At 40.5% G+C, this 22,745-nt stretch overlaps 1 protein-coding gene across 1 annotated transcript in view; it reads right to left on the bottom strand.

Moving 5' to 3' along the window:
* LOC127572941 (versican core protein-like) overlaps positions 1-22,745 on the bottom strand; it is a 176,187-nt gene that overhangs the window by 107,621 nt on the left and 45,821 nt on the right. The window contains exon 8 of the mRNA XM_052020665.1: positions 5,472-8,774. Coding sequence (XP_051876625.1) covers positions 5,472-8,774 — 3,303 coding nt within the window. The remainder of the gene's footprint in view (positions 1-5,471; positions 8,775-22,745) is intronic.

Consider the following 22,745-nt stretch of genomic DNA (forward strand, 5'->3'; position numbering starts at 1 on the left):
GCCAGAAATTTCCTCCTTACAGGTCAGCTCATCTCTGTACGTGGGAACATAGAAGTCAGAGGTAAGCTTTAGTCAGATAGACAGATCATGGAGCAGAGGAGGCTGGTGCACTTCATATCTGGCCCATCAGTTTTATGCCAGGAATGTCAAGCTTCACCTGCCATATACGATCATTGGGAATTTGAATACTTAGATTAGTGATAAATTTCAGACAAGAGTTCCAATGACTAAAGCTCAGTGCTCCATCAAACTTCATCAAAACTTGCCCCCATGAAAATGGAAAATAGAGCCCAATGCATAGACCTCTGTATATCAAAAGGATTTAGTCCATTAATTCATGTGTCCCAAGCAGTGCCCTGTCCCGATCGATGGATAGATCACTCTCAGGAGACCATAAGTTGATTATTCACCTTACCGTAAGTCAGCACTGCCATAATAATTTTCAATCTTTTTTTTCTTTTTAGATCAAAGAAGAACCTCAACCTTCTTTAGTTTTCTACTTTACGGTTTTGCGAAGGGAAAATCATGTTTGACCAATTTACAGTAGTTCTTTGAAGAAGTTACTCATTCTGAATGTAAAGGGAAAAAAGTTGATGTTCTATACTTAGATTTCCAGAGAGGATTTGATAAGATGTCATATGAGGTTATTGTGTAAACTAAAAGCAAGTGATGTAGTTGGTAACCTATCGGCATGGATTGAAGAGTGGAAATAGAGAATAGATATAAATGGAGCTATTTCTGCTTGGCAAGATGTTACAAGTGGCGTTGACCAGGGATCACTGCTAGGATGTTAATTTTTACAATTTATATGAATGATTTGGATGAAAGCACTGAAGATACGGTTGATAAATTTGTTAATGACACAAGATAGGCAGGAAAGTAAGTTGTGAAGAAGACACAAGGAATCTACAGATGGATATAAATGCATGGGAAAAGATCTGGCAGAGTATAAGGTGGGAAAATGTGAAATTGTCTAATTTGGCAGGAAAATTAAAAACATAGCATATTATCTAAATGGTGAGAGATTGCAGAGCACTGAATTGTCTGTGTGTCTTAGTGCTTGATCAGCAAAGGGCTAATATGCAGGTATAGCAAGTATTTAGGAAAGTCAGTAGAATTGACTATTAAAATGGTGAGGTCATGCTTCAGTTATTTCAGGCTATGTTTAAGACCACCTCGGGACTGCCATGTTGTGTTGATTTTCTTACTTAAGGAAGGATGTTAATGTATTGGAAACAGTTCAGAGAAGGTTTACTGGACTATTCCCTTGGGTGGATGGATTGTCTTATGAAGGTGGGTTAGACAGCTGTGGGTTGCATCCACTGAAGTTTAAAAGAGTGAGATGGCACTTGATTGAAATATGTAGGATCCAGAAGGGTCTTGACAGTGTGTGTGTGTGGAGAGGATACTTGTGGGAGAATCTAGAACTAGTGTTCTACTCATTCTGCCTAGAGATCTACTCGTCCAAGCGAGCAATCTACCTCGTTATGACCTTGCACCTTATTGTCTACCTGCTCTGCACTTTGTCTGTAACTGTTACACTTTACTCTGCATTGTTGTTGTTTTACCCTGTACTACCTCAATGCACTGTGTAATGAATTGATCTGTATGAATGTTATGCAAGACAAGTTTTTCACTGTACCTCGGTACAAGTGACAATAATAAACCAATTCCAATTCACTGTTTAAAAATAAGGGGTCACCCACTCAAGGCGGAGATGAGGTCGTGAACCTTGGGGATTTTCTTCCTCAAGGTGTGATGGAAGCAGAATCTTTAAGTTTTTTTATATAAAAAAGGCAGAGAATAATAAATTTTTGATAAGCCAGGAGTGGAAAGTTACCACACATAGATTGGAATGCAGAGATGAGAACTGATCCTATTAAATAGTAGAACAGGCTTGATGGGCCAAATGGCACTCTTGCTCCTAATTTGTTTCATATGTTCACTGTGAAATGATTCAAGTTATAGTGTCTTTTTCCTGTCCAAAGAAGAATGAAATTCTGAATCCCTTTCAGTTATGCACTTAGGAGAGGATTTCTGTGCGCATATTAAGTTTACTCTTTGGTTATTCCATTGAAGTTACAGCTCGGTTCAAACACTAATAGCCAGTGAGCATAACATATGGAAGTCTATATCCCAATTACTGGCATTGTCACATATGTAAAATAACACTGTCAGAATCCAAAAGTTCCTTATGATTTTTCTCTAATGCCTTGATCTGATTGAGTTTCATTCTAGTTAACTCCTCTAACTGTCTAAACAAAAACTGAAAACCAAAGTATCAAATAATCCCTAATACAGCAACAACTGCTGGGAAATTAGTTGGTTTTGGACACATTCCCTCTGGTCATTATTCAGTGACACATTCCAGGAATGGAAGTCACTCTTCCATTTTGTGAATTTTCATTAGCAAACGACAATTAATATCACCTTAAACCTAAAATAGTCTAACAAGAGAAATATCAAATATAATTATCCAGGTTATGTGCCATCTCAGTAGATCATGTGGGTAAAATTGAAGAATTAAACAATCCTCAAATGGAATATAAACCAATGATGGTTTAAGGATTCAACAGAGACAGTCTTCCCATGATATTCATGATACCATTACATAAAAATTGAAGTTGTTTCTCAGATTAAGTGTTGTTAATCACTGTACATTTCTTCAAAGGCTTTTTATAAATCCAAACAGTGTTTACTCCTTGATTATTTTTGAGCAACATGGGCAGGATATGTTTGGCAAATGGCTTCTGAAACAAAGCATCAGAACATTGATAAAGTCAGTCAAATACTTAGTAAGTCATAAACTGACTTGTACATTTGAAGTACCTTAAGATATCAAAACAGATTCAAACCTTCATCAAACAGTAGTGGAAATACTATACTTAAGGAAGATAACTGAAAGTTTGAATACAGAGGCAAGATTTTGAAGCTTTTGAATGTTGAAAGAAAAGCTGGGTGTAGCATTTTAGGGAGCATTAAATAACTGTAACCCAAACACTGATGTTTTTGAGATACACTGGTTATATTCTGTTAGTGTGAGTATCTGCTTATTATTCCTCCTCCCAATCTCTTGTCATTCAGGCATATTTCCTATCAGAGCAATAATTTGTCATCAATTCAATAAGCTTCAGTTTTAACCAACAATCTCTTGTCAAGACAAATGTCCGCATAAATAATATCCTTATACATTGCCCTGTCCGTTATTTTGAATTGTTTGAAGTGGTAATAATCAGGTCTGATAGGCCCAAGTCACCCTTTACAAATCCATGCTGGCTCTCTCTGATCAACCGAAAACTTCCAGGTGTTCAGACTCACATACCAAGTCTACTAATTTCCTGACACCAGATGTGAAGCTGTGTCAGGAAATTAGTATCCCATGGTTTCCTTCTCACCCTCCTTAAACGGCAGAGTAACATGCACAAGTTTCCAAGCTAAGGGAACAGTTCCTGAACCAAGAGAACAAAGGCAAGGCTCTCTGCAATGTTCTCACCCTCTCCCTATAAAAAATCATGGAATGGAACTCATTAAAGCAAACCATGCTCAGGTCAAAGATGCATAAATGTGGATTACATACATAATGAAAACTCAGATTGGAACCAATATTAACTTGGCCTAAATGCAATCCAAAAAATGGATTACTAAAGGTGATATACCACTGTAGATCTGGGTAAGTCGTAAGGGGAAACACTGAAAGTTTATTTGGAATGCACAGAATTGATCATCTTTAGATACAAGTAAAATTCCTTCAGTGATGATAGTTATCTTCCATAAGTAGATTAGGTGCAGTCACAGTAATGTCATAATTTGAAAGGAGGTTTGTGTACTATAATGAAGAGATGCATTATCATAAAATTACAACTGAAACATTGCACACAAGAACGGAACGGAATATCAAGTTTGCATTTAAAAAAGTAACAGATTAGCATGAATCAGTTGACATTAATCAAACTGTAATTTATTTTACTTCCATTAAGAGACTATTAGCCTCAAATTGTTCAGATCTTCCAGCTGGTTCCTGTCCTAATTCCTCTTTGATTGGTATAAACTTTGTCTGGCCTCAGTTGGCGAGTCCCATATTCATGCCAGAGATTGCTATGATCACACTCATGCCAAATAAGACCCTAAATGCAGAGACAAGGGTTCTAGGTGAGAGCCCATATTGTCAGAAGTTAATGCACCAAGAATGGTACCAGGTCCGGTTTCAGCAGGAGTAGAGACCACATTGTGGTTCCAGACACAGGTCACAGCCTGGACACCGAAAGAAAGGTGTTTTATATATTGTTTTTTCTGCTGACACTTGTATCAAGAATTAATCTCACTCCCACAGCAATCCTTGCTAGACTTAACAGCCTTCATAGGCAACTTTTCATAGAATACTGAATAAATTGGGTGACAATAATTTGAGTACAATTTACAAGCCCTCCCACTAACTTTGCATTCTCCCTTGGGGTCAGTACTGGTGGTCTCCAGCAGAAATATCCTCCTGATGGGTGCTGGGATCACAATTTAAGGAACTTCACTATGTGTTTATGTACACCACCTTTTAAATCTTTGGAAAATACCAAAGAACTCTGCAGCCAATAAAGGATTATTGAAATATATAGCACTGCTATTTGAACACAGTCTACTTGCATAGAGCAAAATCCCACAGTTACCGATGAGAGGAATGACCAGCTATACCATTCTGTTTGTTGCCAAACATGTACATTGTGCTCCCCCCTCCCCTCCCCCAAGTCCCACAGATCTTTCAAATTATCTAAGTTTGCAGACAAAGTCGTAGTTCCACATTTTTCTGAAAGATGTCGCCTGTAACAATGCAGCATTTGTTCTGTACTGCACTGGAGTGACGCATAAATTACATACTCAAGTTCTTTATGAGGCTTGACCTAAGTAGAAATAGAGCTACTACCATACGAAGATAGTATTTAGAATTTTAGCACAAACTGCTTAAAACATGGAAATTGTTAAACATAAATAAGGCTAGAAGACTTTGTTCAGTATTTTGTGCATTTTAGACTTTATAAATTTATGCAACCAAGATAACTCTACTGAATTCAAATCACCCTGAAAACTCTGAATTCAATTGCTTTCATCACCATGAAAACAAGTCACAGATTACAATTTAAAGATTATACCTACTTGAACAACTGTCCTTAACCATTTATTAACAGGATAACCACTGGGTAAAATCCACGGCACTCCAAATGTAGAATGCAAACAATTTCAACTCACAACCATGTACTAGTAAAAATAGCACCTACAGAATGACCTTGGTAAAATTGGTTTCTAATGCTTGGGCTCCTAAGCATCTTAAATAGCACTGACACAATAATCCTGAAGCAAGAGGTTGGGAATTTGCAAATGATAATTTTGCCAATAGCATTTAAGTAATTGACCCACCTTCACATACTGCCCTAACTATTGCAAAAAATGACTTTTTAAAATATAAATAAATAAAAATTACTTGCCTTGATCTGTTGACACTTCCTTCTGTGCTGTTGTGTTAGTAATTATTTTTTCATCGATTGCCACAGGCTTTTGTGGTTCCACTGGGGCTGGGGAATCTGTAGCTGATGGTGAAATAGCTGAAAATGTTGGGCCTTGCAGGGCCTTTTGAGTGGCCTTAGAGTGTGCAAGTGAAGGTTTTGAGGCTGTCATTACCAGCTTTGTTCTGGAGGTTGGAGTTGTGAAATATTCACTATCAATATCCAGCTGTGATACTTTGTCAGTTAAATCAACCTCCAAGCCATCGGGAGTCAGGATAATTGATTCACCAATAATTACAGTTTCTTCTGCTGTCGTCTCACCAGGCTCATTTTCAATAATAATTGGAGTTCCGTTTGTCACTAACTGCTTAGATTTCTCTGTCGTTTTAATTTCATGTTTTGTCACAGAAACACGAGAATCTGGACTAATTTCAGCAGAAGGTGCTGTTACTGTCGATAATGTTTTAGGTGTAGTTGATGTTACAATGACCTGTGGAGTGGTAACGACTGCAGTGGTGGCTGTTTTGGTATGAACAGGTTCTGATGTTTGAAAGGTTGTCACATTTTCTATAGGTGCCTCCATTATCCCTGAACCTTCTCTCTCTTCTCTTTGTGAGGAGGGGGAGACAACAACGGATTCATTCTGCAATAGGACAGTTCTTTGTATTTCAATCTCAGGAGTTGAAGTTTCCTTTATTAAGCCAGTGTAGTGGGATATTGCTTTCCCTGGCTCACTCTCAACCTTTTCATGAAAATGTGGTGTTGATCGGGCAGTTGAATGCAATTCAGTGTATTGGGTCATTACACTGACTTCCTCAGTCATTTGTTCAACCTGAGCCTTTTTTGTTGTACCAACTTCTGGTTCTTCTGGAAGACTTGCATCTGTTGAACTTTCTACTGGTGAGGATGTATACTGGACAGTAACTTTGGGTGCTACTTTTGTTCCTTCATAACCAATTTGCGTTGGTCCTACTAGGTGAGTTTTATCCACAGGCATCAAATCAGTTAATGAAGTTTCCTGAGGCGTTATTATTGTAGTAATATGATCTTCACTTTTTGCTTCTGAAGTTTCTATGATTGCAACTATATCGTAGGTATCATTTTTCTCACCAATTGCTGGTGATGGGGTCTCAAATGATATCTTATGACCATATTCAGAAAAGTGGATCATTTCTTCAGCCTCCTGCTCTTTTGTCTGAGCACTTACAACTGTGGTTGCCAGCACTGATCCAGTAGCACCTGTAGATTCATTCAGTGATAACTCAGTTGTTAAATCCACTTTACTATCATGTTCAATAGTCAAAAATTCAGAACCTGGCACAGCAGCAGTATGCACTTCACTTTGCTCTTTCATTGGTTGATCTGTGACATAACTTACATATTCAGGCTGCTTTTCCTTGGCTTCACCTGCCTGACTTACAGAAGCTAGCTCATCGATATATTTTGTGGCATTTTCTGGCTGCCTGTCTGCCTCTGGAACTGTCTGAAATTCCTGAATCAATCGACCTTCAGTTGCTATTGTTGCTCCAAGTTTGCTCATCTCAGATGTACTAGCCTGATAAAAATCTTTCTTTGTGGAAACCCCCAACGATAATGAAACAGGTGCACTAGTTTCCTCCATTGACGCAGACTTTGTTGATAGGTCCGGTACCTGAACAACCTCAGTACGAATAGTAATGAAATCATCCACAATGGCACTTCCATGGATATACTTTGATGGTGAGATTGTCACAGTACTTTCTGGTGGGGTAAGCGTGTGATGAAACGTTGATTGCTGAGGTTCAAAGGTAACTGAACGAACCGATGATTTTTCAACAAATTTAGTTGACCCGGTATGAACAGATTTGATTCCTTCTGCTTCAGAATCTCCGCTGAATATAATCACTGAAGAGAAGATTTCAGTTTCCAAGTGTGGTTCTGTCTTACTTTTCTTGCTGGTGTGTAATATTGAAGCAGTAGATTCTTCAGCTTCAACAGTGTGTACTTCAGGCACAAATGTTGTTGAAAGAGTGGGTGGCAAAGTTGCTGGTTTGATTTCAACAGGTCCCGGCTCAATTGTCATTGCACTTGTACTTCCTGGGACTATCTCTATATCATCAGTATCATTTACAGACACAGTAGTTGGTTGGCTAGTTTCTATTTCAATTTTTGTCGAAGTAACTTTTTCAATATGCTTGGCTTCTTCTTCTGTTATGGATGGGATTGTGGTTGATGCAGAGGCACGCATTGAATCTATCAAGATTATTTTCTTGTCCAGCTCTTTCTTTGGTCCATAACTATGGTCAAAAGATACCATGAGGGGCGAGTCTGTTAGAGGTTCATGCATTCCAGACACAGCTGACACTGGAGCTACTGGCGATGGAACAACTTTCTCATCCTCTTTAACTTTTGTTTTCTCATAGGTTTCAGTCTGAACTTTATCGTGCTCTGTCAAAGCTGATTCATGAATGCTGGCTGCTGTAACAACAGCAGTTGGTGGTATTTTTTCAGTCTCCTTTTCAGGTTCCAGCTTTTCTTCCTCAACCTCTGAGTACGGCATTGAAACATTAGAGATGTGTGCTTCTTCTGTTATTTGCATCTCACCAGTGGGTAATGATGATGTAGTTTCCAATGATGACATTGGTTTTTGATCCTCTACCACCATAGTGTGAGTACTCACATTTACATGTTCTATTATTTTCCCTATGTCAATGCCCGCCAGTTTTGTGGTGCTAGCAAGTTCATCTTTGATCTGTTGTCCAACAGTCTGGGTGGCTTTATCTGAGCTTTCTATTCTTATGGTGCTGGCAGCCACAGGTAATTTTACCTTATCTCCATCATCCTTCGTAACATCCATTTCAGCTGAAAATGTGGAGACTGTGCTCACTTGAACTTTTCCTTCCTCTTCAGCGTAAGTACTTACACGTTGAATTTCATGCTTGGTTGACGGTTTGAATGAGGTGGGTAGAATTGATGTTTGCACTTGTAAACCTCTGGTTAGTTCCTCACCACGTCCAGTAACCTGTCCTTCAGCTTCACCGACTGACACTCTCACACTGTCTTTAGCTGTGGTTACTCCAGCAGTTGCACTTTGTTCCATTGATATTTTTATGGTGGCTTCACCTCTGGGCCTTGGTGCACTGCTTGGAGCAGCTTGGCTTTGAGTGGTGGTTGTTTTTCCAAACTCTTCAGCCTCAATAAATGTAACATGTGATTTTACCTTCTCGACAGTCAGATTAGTTGCAGTTTCATGAACTATCTTTGAGCCCCAAGCTACTTGTGGTATCTTCTTCTTTACAGGTTTTCCTATGAACACACAAAAAGAAATGTTGAAGTCTTGGCTCTCAGTGTGCCACTTTCAGATTTAACATATGAATTGGGAGCATTAGTCACCCGGCCCCTCAAATCTGCTCTGCCATTTAGTAAAATCATTGCAGTACTGATTGTAACCTCAACTCAACCCTCCCATCTAACCTTTCACCCCCTTGCTTATTAAAATATTATCTAATTTGTCTTAAAAATATACCCTAAGGCTCTGCTTCCACAGCCTTTTGAAGAAGCAGAGTTCCAAGGATTCAAGATCCTCAGAGAGGAAACACTTTGCCATATCTCAATCTTAAATGGGTGATCCTTTTTTTTTAAACAGAGGGCCCAGTTCTAGATTTTCCCCAAGAGGAAATATCCTCTTCCCATCCATCCAGTCAAGACTCCTCAGAATCTTGTACGTTTCAATCAAGTCTTTTCTCACTCTTCTAAACCCCAGTGGATACAAGCCCAGCCAGTCACAAGACAACCCACCCACTTCCAGGTAATGGCCGAGTAAACTTTCTCTTAACCATCGCCAGTGCGTTACAAAAAAGGAGAGCAATACTGAACACAATATTCTATTTCAACACACAGGGATAACAATAAAACATTTTTAAGCTGATCATGACATTGCTGACATTTCATTTCATGGCCATGACACTTCTGACTAAACTTCTTGCCGAAGTCAAACGCAGTTCTAGGGATCAGCCTCTGGCAGGTAAGAACTTGAGATGTAGCATTGGTGCCATGAGATTTGCTGGTCCCTTGAAAATTGGGTACCCTGCCCAAACCCAAATATTCTGGTGGAAATCCTGGTCCACCTAATGTTATTAAATCACCCCCCATTTCTCATTAAATTTGTCCTGTTTACATGTTTTTATGATAGGATTAGATATACAAAACTTCCCGCCTGAAAAGAAAACAATACATCGTGGACAAAAACAGTATCCGTGCCTGGGTAGAGTCATTACACTAAAATCTGACTTTTGCACACAGTCATTCATAAGATATAGGAGTAGGATTAGGTTATTGGGCCTATCAAGTCTGCTCCGCCATTCGATCATGGCTGATTTATTATTCTCTCTCAACCCCATTCTCCTGCCTTCTCCCCATAACGTTTGACACCCTTACTAATCGAGATCCTATCAACCTCCGTTTTAAATACACCCAATGACTTGACTTCCACAGATTCACCACCTTCTGGATAAAGAAATTCCTCCTCATCTCTGTTCACTCTGGTAGTCAACCAGGAAGAAAAGCAAACCTTTATAATTCAAAACAGTAGACATGGAAAACAAACCGTTTCTAGTGATTTCGAGTATAATACAACAACATATAGGGATAGAAATTTGTCTTTCTTCACTAGTAGTTAGTGAGCATTATAGAACTGGTTGCTCATTGCACTGCATTTCCATTGACTTCACTGGGGCTGAATATTAGGAGGTGAATGCATTTGGGTCTCAATACTGTAATTTAACATCAGTGACCATACATGGACTTCACTCTTGTATGCTCTTTTTATTGCACCTTAACCAAAAATTACGCTGAAACAATTCTGAAAAATATCACCACCAAGATATTTTCAAAATTGAATGTTACTATTTCTGTAAACTGTTCATCTTCACTGAAGATCTATTCTACAATGGAGGCCATTATGGAGCATTAAACAATCTGCTGGAGGAACTCAGCAGCCGAGCAGCATCTGTGAGGTGAAAGGAATTGTCAATGTTTCGGGTTGAGACCCAGCATCAGGATGAAATGTCAACAATTCCTTCCCCCCAACAAATGCCACTCAAACTGCTGAATTTCCTCCAGCAGTTGTTTTTTTCCTCCAGATTCCAGCATCTGCAGTCTCATGAGTGTCCATTATTGAGCATTACTGCCTTAAACATTCCCTGATGGCATGAATGATCATCTTCCAAACAGTATGAAGACCAGGAAAAATCCATCCCAAGGTCCAGCCATACCAAAACTGATGGACAATAAGGTAAAAGCAACAAATGGTTAAAGTGAATTTTATCAAGGTAATGACATTTGAAAGCTATGGCTATTATGAAGCATGTTTCTAATTGTAAGATATGCTTTGAAAATTACAAATTTTTACATTATATTAAAACTTTACCAGTGTTTGACAATCAGTTTTTGCATTAATATGTTTTTAATGAAAACACTCAGATGAATCATGTGATAATTTATGAGATAATTTTTAAATATTTTTTTAAGTTCTTTGAAAAGTTCATAAAGCAGAGAGTTGGCTTATTTTCTTTCATATTTAAACCCATTTCCCGACATTTTAGACTGGCTCCAAAATTACTAAAAAACATAATTCAAATCAGACAAGGCAGCCTTTGGCACAGAAAATTAATTCAGGCACAAGTCAAAATGAATCATTCATTAAACAAATAAACATGTTGTATATTTTCCTAATACTAAATTGAGAATGACATCATACATAGGTGCTAAATTGAGATGACTCTCATAAGTTTACTTATGTTTTGCTTACACTTTCTGAAGGAAGCTGTTATCCAAGTGTGCATTTCAGGTAACCACAGCCACAGCAGGATGTCTGCAGCTACTTATGGCACCTCTACAGTCAAACTATTAATACAATAGCAGACAGAGAAGATACAAGGACTTTCCAGTTTATACAACATGCTTCATTTAGGCTCATTTCTCCTTCTCATTCAGAACAGTGGCGTAATTATAGGTTTTCTAATTAGTCCTATAATTAAGCCATCAAGCATTAACATTATTGCCAATATGCTCCTCTTGGTTGATTATTCTTACGTTGCTCAGACCCTGGCCACATCTGGAAAATACCTCACCACAGTGTTAACCAAAATAAAAGTTTAGATGACATCATCTGGGCCCATTTTGCTGCTGGGTGCACTTGCATATGCATGTACATTCCTGAAAGCCTCATGAGAGATGGCCAGCACAGCCATGCGGAGTTTTCACATGTCCACTGTGACACATTAGGGCTTGTGGTGAGCAGCTACACCCACAGAGAATCGAGCTAGGGAAACACTGGGCCTGCAGCCCAAGACTTCCTCTCCCATTCTCCCTGGCAATGCCCTGTCATCACTTCAAACATCCACCCATGGAAATATGCCCGTTATGTTTTCTATCAGCCACTTTCAACCTTGAAGCATATTTGATCATTTCCCTGATCTTATTTCCCCACACCCAGATAAACTCCCATCTTCATAAAAAGAAAACACTAAAGCAATCTGTGCTTTTAATCTCCATTCCCTAAAAATGAAGGTGAATAGAAATGGTACGTAGCATGGTAATTTTTAGCCTGTTCTGTGATCAAGTTGCAGCATGGATACCTGTCACAGTGGTGCACTTACTATTGGAAAATATCAATGCAAGGGCACACACAGGCAGGGTCAGAGGGGGTGGAGGTCACCATTAATCATTAAGCACATTAAGGATGTGCACGTATGTACTAGTATGCCTCTCCAAATGTGGTTGAATTTAAATTTCAGTGCATGCCCCATGTCAATTTGCTTTGATCTCACATTGAATGAGTGATGGTCTTAATTTACGATCCCAATTTTCTCCATTATTTACCACAACAAATGCGAGATTGCTGCCACTGGACAATAAACATTGCATTGCCATCCAGTCCACATCCCATGAATCAATTATAAACAGGTGTTTAATTAACATTAAATTTTAACACTGACAATATTTTAAAATGGCTTGTTTGTTTGTTGTATGTGGATATGTATGGTACCCAGTAATATACTAAATACAACACATAATTGGAATGACTGTAGTTACTGATAAGAGTTAGTGGCTGCTGTGTTAAGTTTCATGCACAAGGGTAGCAGCAAGAAGACAGTGATACAGAATACATATCACTTGGGGTGCAAGTCCATGACTCATTGAAAGTGGCTACACAGGTACACAGGGTGGTTCAGAAGGCTTATGGAATGCTTGCATTTATTAATCAAAGTATTGAGTATAGGAGTCAAGAAGTTATGATGCATCTCTATAGAACTCTGGTTAGGCCGCATTTAGAGTATTGTGTGCAGTTCTGGTTACCTCACTATAGGAAGGATGTTGAGGCTTTAGAGAGGGTGCAGAGGAGGTTTACCAGGATGCTTCCTGGATTAGAGGGCATGTGCTATCAGGAGATGCTGGACAAACTTGGGCTCTTTTCTCAGGAGCGGCGGAGGCTGAGGGGTGATCTGTTGGAAGAGTATAAAATTATGAGGGGCATAGATAGGGTGGACAAGCAATATCATTTTCCCATTCTTGAGAGATCCAATACCAGAGGGTATTGGATCTCTCATTTAAGGTGAGAGGGGGTAGGTTCAGAACAGATGTGAGGGGTATGTTTTTTACTGAGAGAGTGGTGGATGCCTGGAATGCATTGCCTGATGGGCTGGTGAAGGCAAATTCATTGGGGGCTTTTAAGAAGGGCTTGGATAGGCACATGAATGAGAGGAAAATAGAGGGATATGGGCATTCTGTAGGTAGGAGGGAATAGCTATGTCAGTACAACATTGTGGGTCAAAGGGCCTGTTCTGTGCTGTACTGTTCTATAATACAATGCATTCACAATTACGAGGACAATTATGTTGAAGAACAGGATGTCAGATCAGATGTGTAAGACACCCATCTGGAGAAGTAATGTTGAGTAGGTATTTCAAAGGTGCCACGTACAATAAAGAGTTCTGTAAGCAAAGGGACCAAGAGGTTGAGTGAATTCAACACTGCTTGAGTTTATAATGGTGTATTAATGTGAGTAGTTAATTGATGGTATAATTTCACAGGTGTAAATAGTTTTTTTTAGAGAAGCAAAGGACTGCAGATGCTGGAATCTAGATGAAAAACACGATGATGCTGGAGGAACTCAGCAGGCCAGGCAGCATCCGTGGAGGAAAGCAGGCAATCAATGTTTCGGGTCAGGACCCTTCTTCAGGACTGGAGATAGGAAAAGGGGAAGCCCAATATATAGGGGGGAAAAGCAGAGCAGCGATAGGTGGACAAAAGAGGGGAGGTGGGGTGGGCACAGGGTGGTGACAGGTAGATGCAGGTACGAGATAGTGATAGGCAGGTGCGGGGGAGGAGGGGAGAGCAGATCCACCAGGGGATGGGTCAAAGGTAAGGAGAGGGAAAAGAAAGGTAGAAAAATAGAGATAGGAAAGGGAAGAAGAGAAGAAGCATGGGGGGGGGGGGGGGGGGGGCGGATTGAGTCTTCAGCAAGGATGGCAGAACGTGGCTAAATTGAATGAATCATTTATCCCACATCCAAAATTCATGGTTGAAGTTAACCAGCCCCAAGTGCTGAGCATCAGGAGAAGGCCATCTATAGATTGATACCATTTTGTTTTAGAAAGAAGCAGTGTTCTGTATATAAGAGTAAGTCTACCTTTAAGAACTGAGCGTACCATGTGATATACATTGTTGTACCAGACACCACTGTTCACTGCCTTCAATAAAGGAAGTTCTGTTTATTGCTCTTACCACTGTTTATCTGCTTATGCAACACAAAGAAACCACCAGGCACTATAAGCATTAAGGTAGGTCATTGAGGATACATGCCAGAACTGTCGATGGTCATTTGAATATTTGGCAAGAAAAAGGATAACAGACAAGGGTAAAAATAAACTGAAGACGCTTGAAATCTGAAACAAAACCCTAACGTATACCCTCTCCTGGATGGCAAAGTCCAGCAAGGATTGCAGAAAGTGGCTAAGTTGAATGAATCATTTCTCCCACATCCAAAGATCATGGTTGAAGTTAACCAGCCCCAAGTGCTGAGCACCTGGAGAAGGATTGATAACAAAATTAAGACTACACCAAAAGTCTTTATGAGTGAAGCAACATCTGCGTTGAAGAACAGGACCAATGGTAAAACCCTTTCATTTCTCATAATCTATCACCTTCAACTTTTTGTAGGTATTTAAAAATCAGTATTGGTTGCCTTCCCCTTCCATAGTTTATTGGTCATTCATTCTTATAACCTCAAAGTAGATGGATTTCAACTGGATTGATGATCTTAGCATGGGGGCAGCTTAATTAGGAACAAATTAAAACTATAATGGAGCTCAAGTACAGTCTGTTCTGAGTATTTAAAGTGTTTGAAGTTTTGCTTCAACCTAGATATGGGAGCTCAAATCTGGACCTGTTCCCATTTTGAATTTAGCACAACAATATTAGAACAGGTCCTATCTACTTTTCCATAGTCATAATGAGACCCCAAGAAAATGTCATAGCAAATAAGATAGTGATTTCAAAATGATTTGAACTGATTTTAATTGCAGCATCCTTTTTTTTATGTCAATCAACCAGCGATTGATCAATTCAATGATGCCAGTGGAACTGAGAGGGAGGTATGTATTTCAGTTAAGTTGAATATCTGCCTATAATTTTGATGCAGTATGGGATTGAACCTTTTGGTTGCAGGTACAACAAAATGTATTCTTTTTACGTTAATGCCATTTGTTCCATTTATATACTTGGATGCCATTGAGATGTTACCTGAAATAGACTGGTTACACAGAATCAATGCAAAGCAGTTTTGGCTATGGGAATACACGTCCTGGGTGTGAAAGCCCCAGAAATCAGACAGAATGCGAGAGCTTCATTTCCATGAAGCAGTCCTGGAACTTTTTAAACTTTCATTTTGATTTTTTTTTTCATGAGGACTAAGCCCAGCAGGAGAAATCTGTTAGCACTAACTGCAATCAGATGTCAGTGAGTGAAGCACTTCTGGAAGAGATTTTGTGTCCTTTGTGCTGCAGTTTAAAATGGACTGGAAAAATCATGTGCAGATTGTGTCTGAAATTCAGTATTCATGAGGTGTGTGGGAATGGAGTTGCCATGAAAGCAACATTAATTGTTCCATTTAGATCTTCCTACAACGATTCAGATGGCCCGTTCACCTGACCTGGGGAATGAAGCAAAAGTGCTTGCACATCAAATCACTTTTAAATATCTGCGTCTTCAACCTTGGCTGTTTCATGTTAACATGATAACAAACATCCTAGTGAGACTGTCTCCTTACAAGTCTGCAGCTGACTGACTGAGGTCAATTTTCTTGAAATTTGTACTTAACACTCCTACTCTACCTTAGATAAGATGTTCTGTGGATCAGTCATAAGAGTAAATGGCTGGGAAACCAGATATTCTGGATCCCGACTCTGGATGGGGAGTGTCCACACCTCTGTGAAATGGAGGTAGCTTCACCCTGGCATTTCATAGGACCAAGATCAAAAGGATTCCAAGTTCCCAAAAAGGGACACAGCATAAAGGTAGAAGTCAGTGTCACTGAGGCTTTATCAGAAGAGAGAGGTCAGAGCCTACGTACCCAAGGCAGGTTTTAGGAACCATCTCCTGCCCTGATTACCTACACAGTATGAATCTCCAGAGGATGGCAAATAGACACTGAAACCTCTAGTGCACTACTAAAGGACCCAAAGAAGCCCAAGTGATATCTTGTCACTGCCCAACCACGCAAGTAATGAGCACCAAGTTATGGCAGAGAGGCAGTCAGGCAAGTTTCCCAAGTCCATAGATCCCTCAAAGTTGCCACACAAGTTGATAGGGTGGCATGCTTCGTTAGTCAGGGGATTGAGTTCAAGTGCTGCAGCTTTATAAAACTCTGGTTAGACCCACTTGAGTATTGTGTTCACTTCCAGTCACCCTCATTATAGGAAGGATGTGGAAGCTTTAGAGAGTGCAGAGGAGATTTACCAGGATGCTGCCTGGATTAGAGAACATGTCTTATTTGGAAAGGTTGAGCGAGCTAGGGCTTATCGCTTTGGAGCAACGCAGGATGAGAGGCGATTGGATAGAGGTGTACAAGATTATGAGGGGCATAGATAGAGTGGACAGCCAGCACCTTTTCCCAGGGTGGCAATGGCCATACCAGAGGACATCCATTTAAGACTGGAGGAGGAATGTTCAGGGGAGATGTCAGAGGTAGATTCTTTACAGAGAGTGGTGGGTGCCTGGAACGCACTGCCGGGGGTGGCGGTAGACGCTGATTCAGTAGGGACATTTAAAAGGCTCTTAGATGGGCACATGGATGTAAGAAAAATGGAGGGTTATGGGATGTGTAGGAGGGAAGGGTTAGATTGATTATAGAGGAGGTATCCACATAGTTCAGCACAACATCGTGGGCTGAAGGGCCTGTACTGTGCCATGCCATTCCATGTTCTAATTTAGGGGGCTGCTATTTTTACTATTTTGCTCCACATCTACAGTCCAAACAAATGTCCACATTCTCCATAATTACAAGATATCCAAATGCACAGCAAAGTAGAGAAGCTAATTTAAAATTTCTTCAGAAATAGGTCATGAAGTAATCTGCTGATGCTGGCACACTGAATCCATGAGATGTGCTGGAGTGTGCCAACATTCAGGGTGTATATACTGCACAGCTGTGTAACACAGGTTTGTTATGGCGATGGCGTAAAACAATGAATCCTGTAGGGTTCTTACTCATCTATACTAAGGCCACGTAAATAGCTTTTCTCTATGAGCTTTATAGGTCAAACTGACCAGCTTTTGCTGCTCATTTCCAGATACAGCTGCTTTCCAATTAGCTTAGTTCCCCACCCCCATCCAGTGTATCCTCAGTGGTGTCTTCTAGTAGCAATCAGTGATGTAAGATGTGAGACAGATTTTCCCAATAAAAACCGACAAATCTATTAACTCTCCACATCTAATCATCTCACCAACATCTGTTTCCTTAAAAAGACTTTTTGCATTTTCTTTTAATTTTTCCATTTATCAAACTAAGACTACTTCCTTTCGTTTAAAAAAATGCAGCTCTGGAAAATACACACCAGTTCATACGGGTCGTGATGTCTAATTTTTCATGCACTCATGACTTTTTCCATGATCAGACTACATTTAAAAATGAGTGCGATTTTCTTGAGAAATTCGTTAAGAAACTAACACAAGCTTTGTGTCAATTAAAAGTAAAGTGTTGAGTTAACCCAGAGTCACCAGAAAGTATTCAGTAAGAGGGGATATATATTTGGGTAGATATTGAGGCTCTGGTCAGGAAAAAGGGGGCATATGTCAGATATAGGCAGCTGGGATCGAGTGAGTCCCTTGAGGCACAGTAGTGTAGCGGTTAGCGTAACGCTTTACAGCACCAGTGACCCGGGTTCAAATCCAGCCACTGCTGTAAGGAGTTTGTATGTTCTCCCTGTGTCTGCATGGGTTTCCTCCGGGTGCTCCAATTTCCTCCCACATTCCAAAGACGTACAGGTTAGGAAGTTGTGGGCACGCTATGTTGGCGCCGGAAGCGTGGCGACACTTGCGGGCTGCCCCCAGAACACTCTACGCAAAAGATGCATTTCATTGTGTGTTTCGATGTACATGTGACTAATAAAGATATCTTATCTTAGGAGCAAAAGGGCTTAGAAGTACACTTGAGGGAAATCAGGAGGGCAGAAAGACAACATGAGATAACTTTGACAGATGAAGCAAAGGAGAATCCTAAGAGATTCTATAAGCATATTAAAAGAAAAAGGGTAACTTGGGAAGAGAATTGGTCCCCTTTCGGATCAGTGTGGTCTTCTACATGAGGAGCCACAAGAGATGGGCAAGGTCTTAAATGAATACTTCTGATCTGTACTTACTGTGTAGAAGGTTATGAAAGCTCAAGAATTCAGGGAAGAGAATAGTGGCGTCTTGAAACATATCCACATTAAAAAGAAAAGGGGTGGTGCTGCTGGTCTTAAAGCACACTAAGGTGGATAAATCCCTGGGGCCTGACCACATGTATCCTGGACATTGTGGGAAGGCAGGGAGGGAATTGCTGGGGCCCCAGCAGTGGTACTTGTATCATCATTAGCCACAGGTGAGGTACCGGAAGACTGGAGAGTGGGTAATGTTGTGCTTTTATTGAAGAAAGGCTACGAGGATAAGTCAGGGTACTACATCCCAGTGAGCCTAACATCAGTGGTGGGAAAGTTACTGGAGGAGATTGTGAGAGATGGGATCTACCTGCATTTGGAAAGGCAAGCACTGATTCGGCACAGGGAATTCATGGCTCACAAACTTGATCAAGTTTTTTTTGAAGGGGTGACGAGGGCAGGGCAGCAGACATTATCCACATGGACTTTAGCAAAGGCTCTGACAAGATCCCACATGGTAGGCTGGTCTGAAAGGTTGGTTCACATGGGATCTAGAGTGAGCTGGCCATACAATATGTTGGCTTGGTGGAAGGAGTTAGAGGGCGGTAGTGGAGGGTTGTTTTTCCAGGCTTAAGACCTGTGACCAGTGGTGTACAGCAGGGAATCTGTGGTGGGTCCCCTGATATTTGTCATCTATATTAATTGTTTGAATGAGAATTCAGTTGGCATGGTTAGTAAGTTTGCAGATGGCACCAAAATCTGTGGTACTATGGACAGTGGAGAAGGTTATGCAGGATTACAACAGCTGGGAAAATGGGTCAAGGAATGGCAGAAGAATTCAACTTGGACAAGTGCAAAGTGATGCATCTTGGGAAGCTAAACCTCGGCAGGACTTGCACATGACATGGCAGTGCCCTGCAGAATGTTGTAGAACAAAAACCTGGGGATTCAAGAACATAGTTCCCCGAAAGTGGCTACACAACTAAACAAGGTGGTGAAGGTGTTTGGCTTCATCAGTCAGGGCATTGAGTACAAGAGTTAGGACATCATGTAACAGCTGTACATGACATTGGTGAGACCACACCTGGAATATTGTGCGCAGTTCTGGTCGCCCAGCTATAGGAAGGATGTGATTAAGCTGGAAAGGATGCAGAAAATATTCACAGGGATGTTACCAGGACTGGAGGGCTTGAGCTACAAGGAGAAACTGGATAGATTGGGACTGTTTTCCCTAGAGCACAGGAGGCTGAGGAATGACCTTATAGTGAGACACAAAATCATCAGGAACATTGATGTGGTGAATGGTCAGTCTTTTCTATCCAGAGGAGGAGTCCAAAACCAGAGGCATTGGTTTAAGTTGAGAGGAGAAAGATTTAAAGGGGACCTGAGGGGAAAGTTCCCCCAACCCCCCCCCCACCCCACACAGGGTGGTGGGTATGTGGAATGAGCTGCCAGAGGGATATGGGACAAACAGAGGCAGATGGGACTCAGGTAGGCAACTTGGTTGCATGGACATGTTGGTTCAATTATTTGGTGACAAGGAAACAAAACCCATCCCCACAAACACTCTTTGACGAGAGTTGAGCAATGAATGCCCAGCTACTTCCTACACCATATACCAAGAATACTGGTCCAATTACAATGCCATTTTCTGATTTTGTTTTCTCACCAGCTTAAAGTCATTCCTCCTCCATCTCTTGTGCCAACTGGGAAACAGGCCATGCTGAAATCAAATGATTAAGCACAGGCCAGCGATCAACTTTGAGACACTCAATGAGTTTGACTCATTGCAGCCCATCAATGAAAATTAACAGAAGAAAAAGGAGCAAGTGCAAGTCCCCTTGGCTGCTCAAGCCTGGTCCTCCTCTCATGGCTGCTCAGCTCCCTTAATATCCAGAAACCAATCGAACTCTGCTTTGAATGAACTCAACAGCTGAGATTCTACAGCTCTGTTGGGTAGGGAATTCCAAGGGATCACTGCCCTCCAAATGAAGATATTGCTCCTTATCTTAGTCATACCTGCTCTCTCCCTTATTCTGAGATGGTGTCTCCTAGCTTCAGATCACTCAGCCAGGGGAAAAAGTACTCCTTGCATCCTGCCCTCAGTGTCCTGCAAGAATTTTGTAACTTTCTCCTCTCATTCTTCTAAACTCTAAAAGCCCCAGTGCACTTAATCTATCCTCATGCATCAAGCCTGTCTCTTACATTAATGGCCAAGAGATCCATTCTATTTAAATGGAAGGACCCTATACCCCCTACTACATTTCAATGGTTTTCTCAAACTATAACATGTTTAAACCTAGAAAAAATTAGGGGTGGTACTGCTGATCCTTCGCTTAAATTTAAGGAAGTTTGGAATCCATTTATTCAATATTTCCATACGATATGAGCAGACCTTTTTCCAAATCCCCTTCAATAACCTTTGAATATAGAGGAGCGGAGCTGACGACATAAGAATGTGTTTTTTTTAAATCGAAGAAACATCAGTCCAGTTTTTTTTCTTTGAAGTTTTTGGTTTGCTTTTGTTTAATATTATACTTTTTTTTGATCTGGGGGTTTTCTCTTCATATAATTAAATTTCTTCTCAATTTTTTTTCCCATCATGTACACTTAGCAAGAATGTGGGAGGTCTAGATTACATATGTTACTCCTTGTGAGTACAAACATTAACTGTTATTGTTATGCCGATCTCTTTGTATCATATGTATAATTATTAATGTTATGTACATCAATTTGAATGAATTTGAAATTCAATAAAAAGGTTGTAAAAGAAAGCCTGTCTCTGGAACCAGTCCAACGAATTTTCACTGCACACCCTTCAATGACAAGTAAACTCTTTAGTTAAGATAACCAAAACTGCACAAAGCTCCTGTATCCAAATTCTCTTGCAATAATAGCCAAAATTGGAATTGGTTTGTTATTGTCACATCTACCTTCCTAACTACCTGCTGGACCTGCATGTTGACTTCCAGTGACTTATGTAGAAGTACACACCAAGGTCTCTTTGGACATCAACACTGCTCAATCTCTCAATTTAAAAAACACACAGCTTTTCTATTTGGTGCAGGGTGTTTTTTCAATTGAGAGATTGAGTAGTCAGCACCTGATATTTTCCACATTACATTGTAACTGCCAGATTCTCACCCGTTCACAGTTTATCCGTATCACCTAAAGCCTCTTCACATCATCCTGCATACTCATTTCCATCCAAGTTAGTGTCATCAGCACACTTGTAACCATGACATTTCATTCCCTCAGCCAAATGTTGATACAGCTTGTGAAAAACTGGGGCCCAAGCACTGATCTTTGCATACCACTCCTGCCTGCCGATCTGAGAGTGACCTATTTATTCCCACTCTTTCCTCTCTATCCAATTCCCAACCTCTTATCAGTATATTCAGCCCAATTCCAGGTGCTCTAACCTCATTGACCAACTTTTTGTGTGGCACCTCACAGAGGGCCTTTCGAAATCCAAATAAACCACATCCACCAGTTCTCCCTTATCCATTCCACTGACCACATCCTTGAGGAACTCCAGCAGATCAGTCAAGGACTTAAGCTAAGTCCTCTGATTTTCATTTTTATTTGATGTTCACTGACAGTCACATATGACTTTCATTTCATAAATCCATGCTGGCTATGTCCAATCCTGTTATTCTTTTCACGGTCTTCTGTTATTGCATCATACATTATAGAATTTTCCTTACTACTGACGTTAGGCTAAACAGGTCAGTACTTCCCTGTTTTCTCTAGTGGGGTCACATTTGCTCCCCTCCTAGCAACAGGAACAATGCCAAAACTTATGGAAGAACCAGAGCATCCACCATCTCCACAGCCACCTCTTCAGAACTCTGGGATGCAAATAGTTGGGTCCTTGGAATTTAGCACCTTTTATTGTCACCAATTTGTCTGGAATATTTTTTGATTAATATCCATTTCCTTCCATTCCTCTTTCTTGCTAGACCCTTGGTCCTCCAATTTCTCAGATGATTTTTGTTTTGCATTTTCTTCCAATGAAGATTTCCTCTGACATTTCCCTATTCTCAGAGTTATACACCATGGAAACAGGCACTTCAGCTCAACTCATCCAAGGTTATCACATTTGCCTGCATTTGGCTTACATCCCCCTAAACCTTTCCTGTCCATGAACCTATCAAATGCCTTTTAAACATTGCAATTGTTTAAATTGCACCCTTTTCTACTACTTCCTCTGTCTGCTCGTTCCACCCTCTGTGTGGGAAAACTCACCTCTCAGGTCCCCTTCAAATCCTCTGATCTTAAACCCGTGCCCTCTAGTTTTGGACTCCCCCACCCTGGGGGAAAAAAAAAGACCTCAACCATCCACCTCATCTATGTCCTT

Source organism: Pristis pectinata, chromosome 7, assembly GCF_009764475.1.
Source record: "Pristis pectinata isolate sPriPec2 chromosome 7, sPriPec2.1.pri, whole genome shotgun sequence".
NCBI lineage: Eukaryota > Metazoa > Chordata > Chondrichthyes > Rhinopristiformes > Pristidae > Pristis > Pristis pectinata.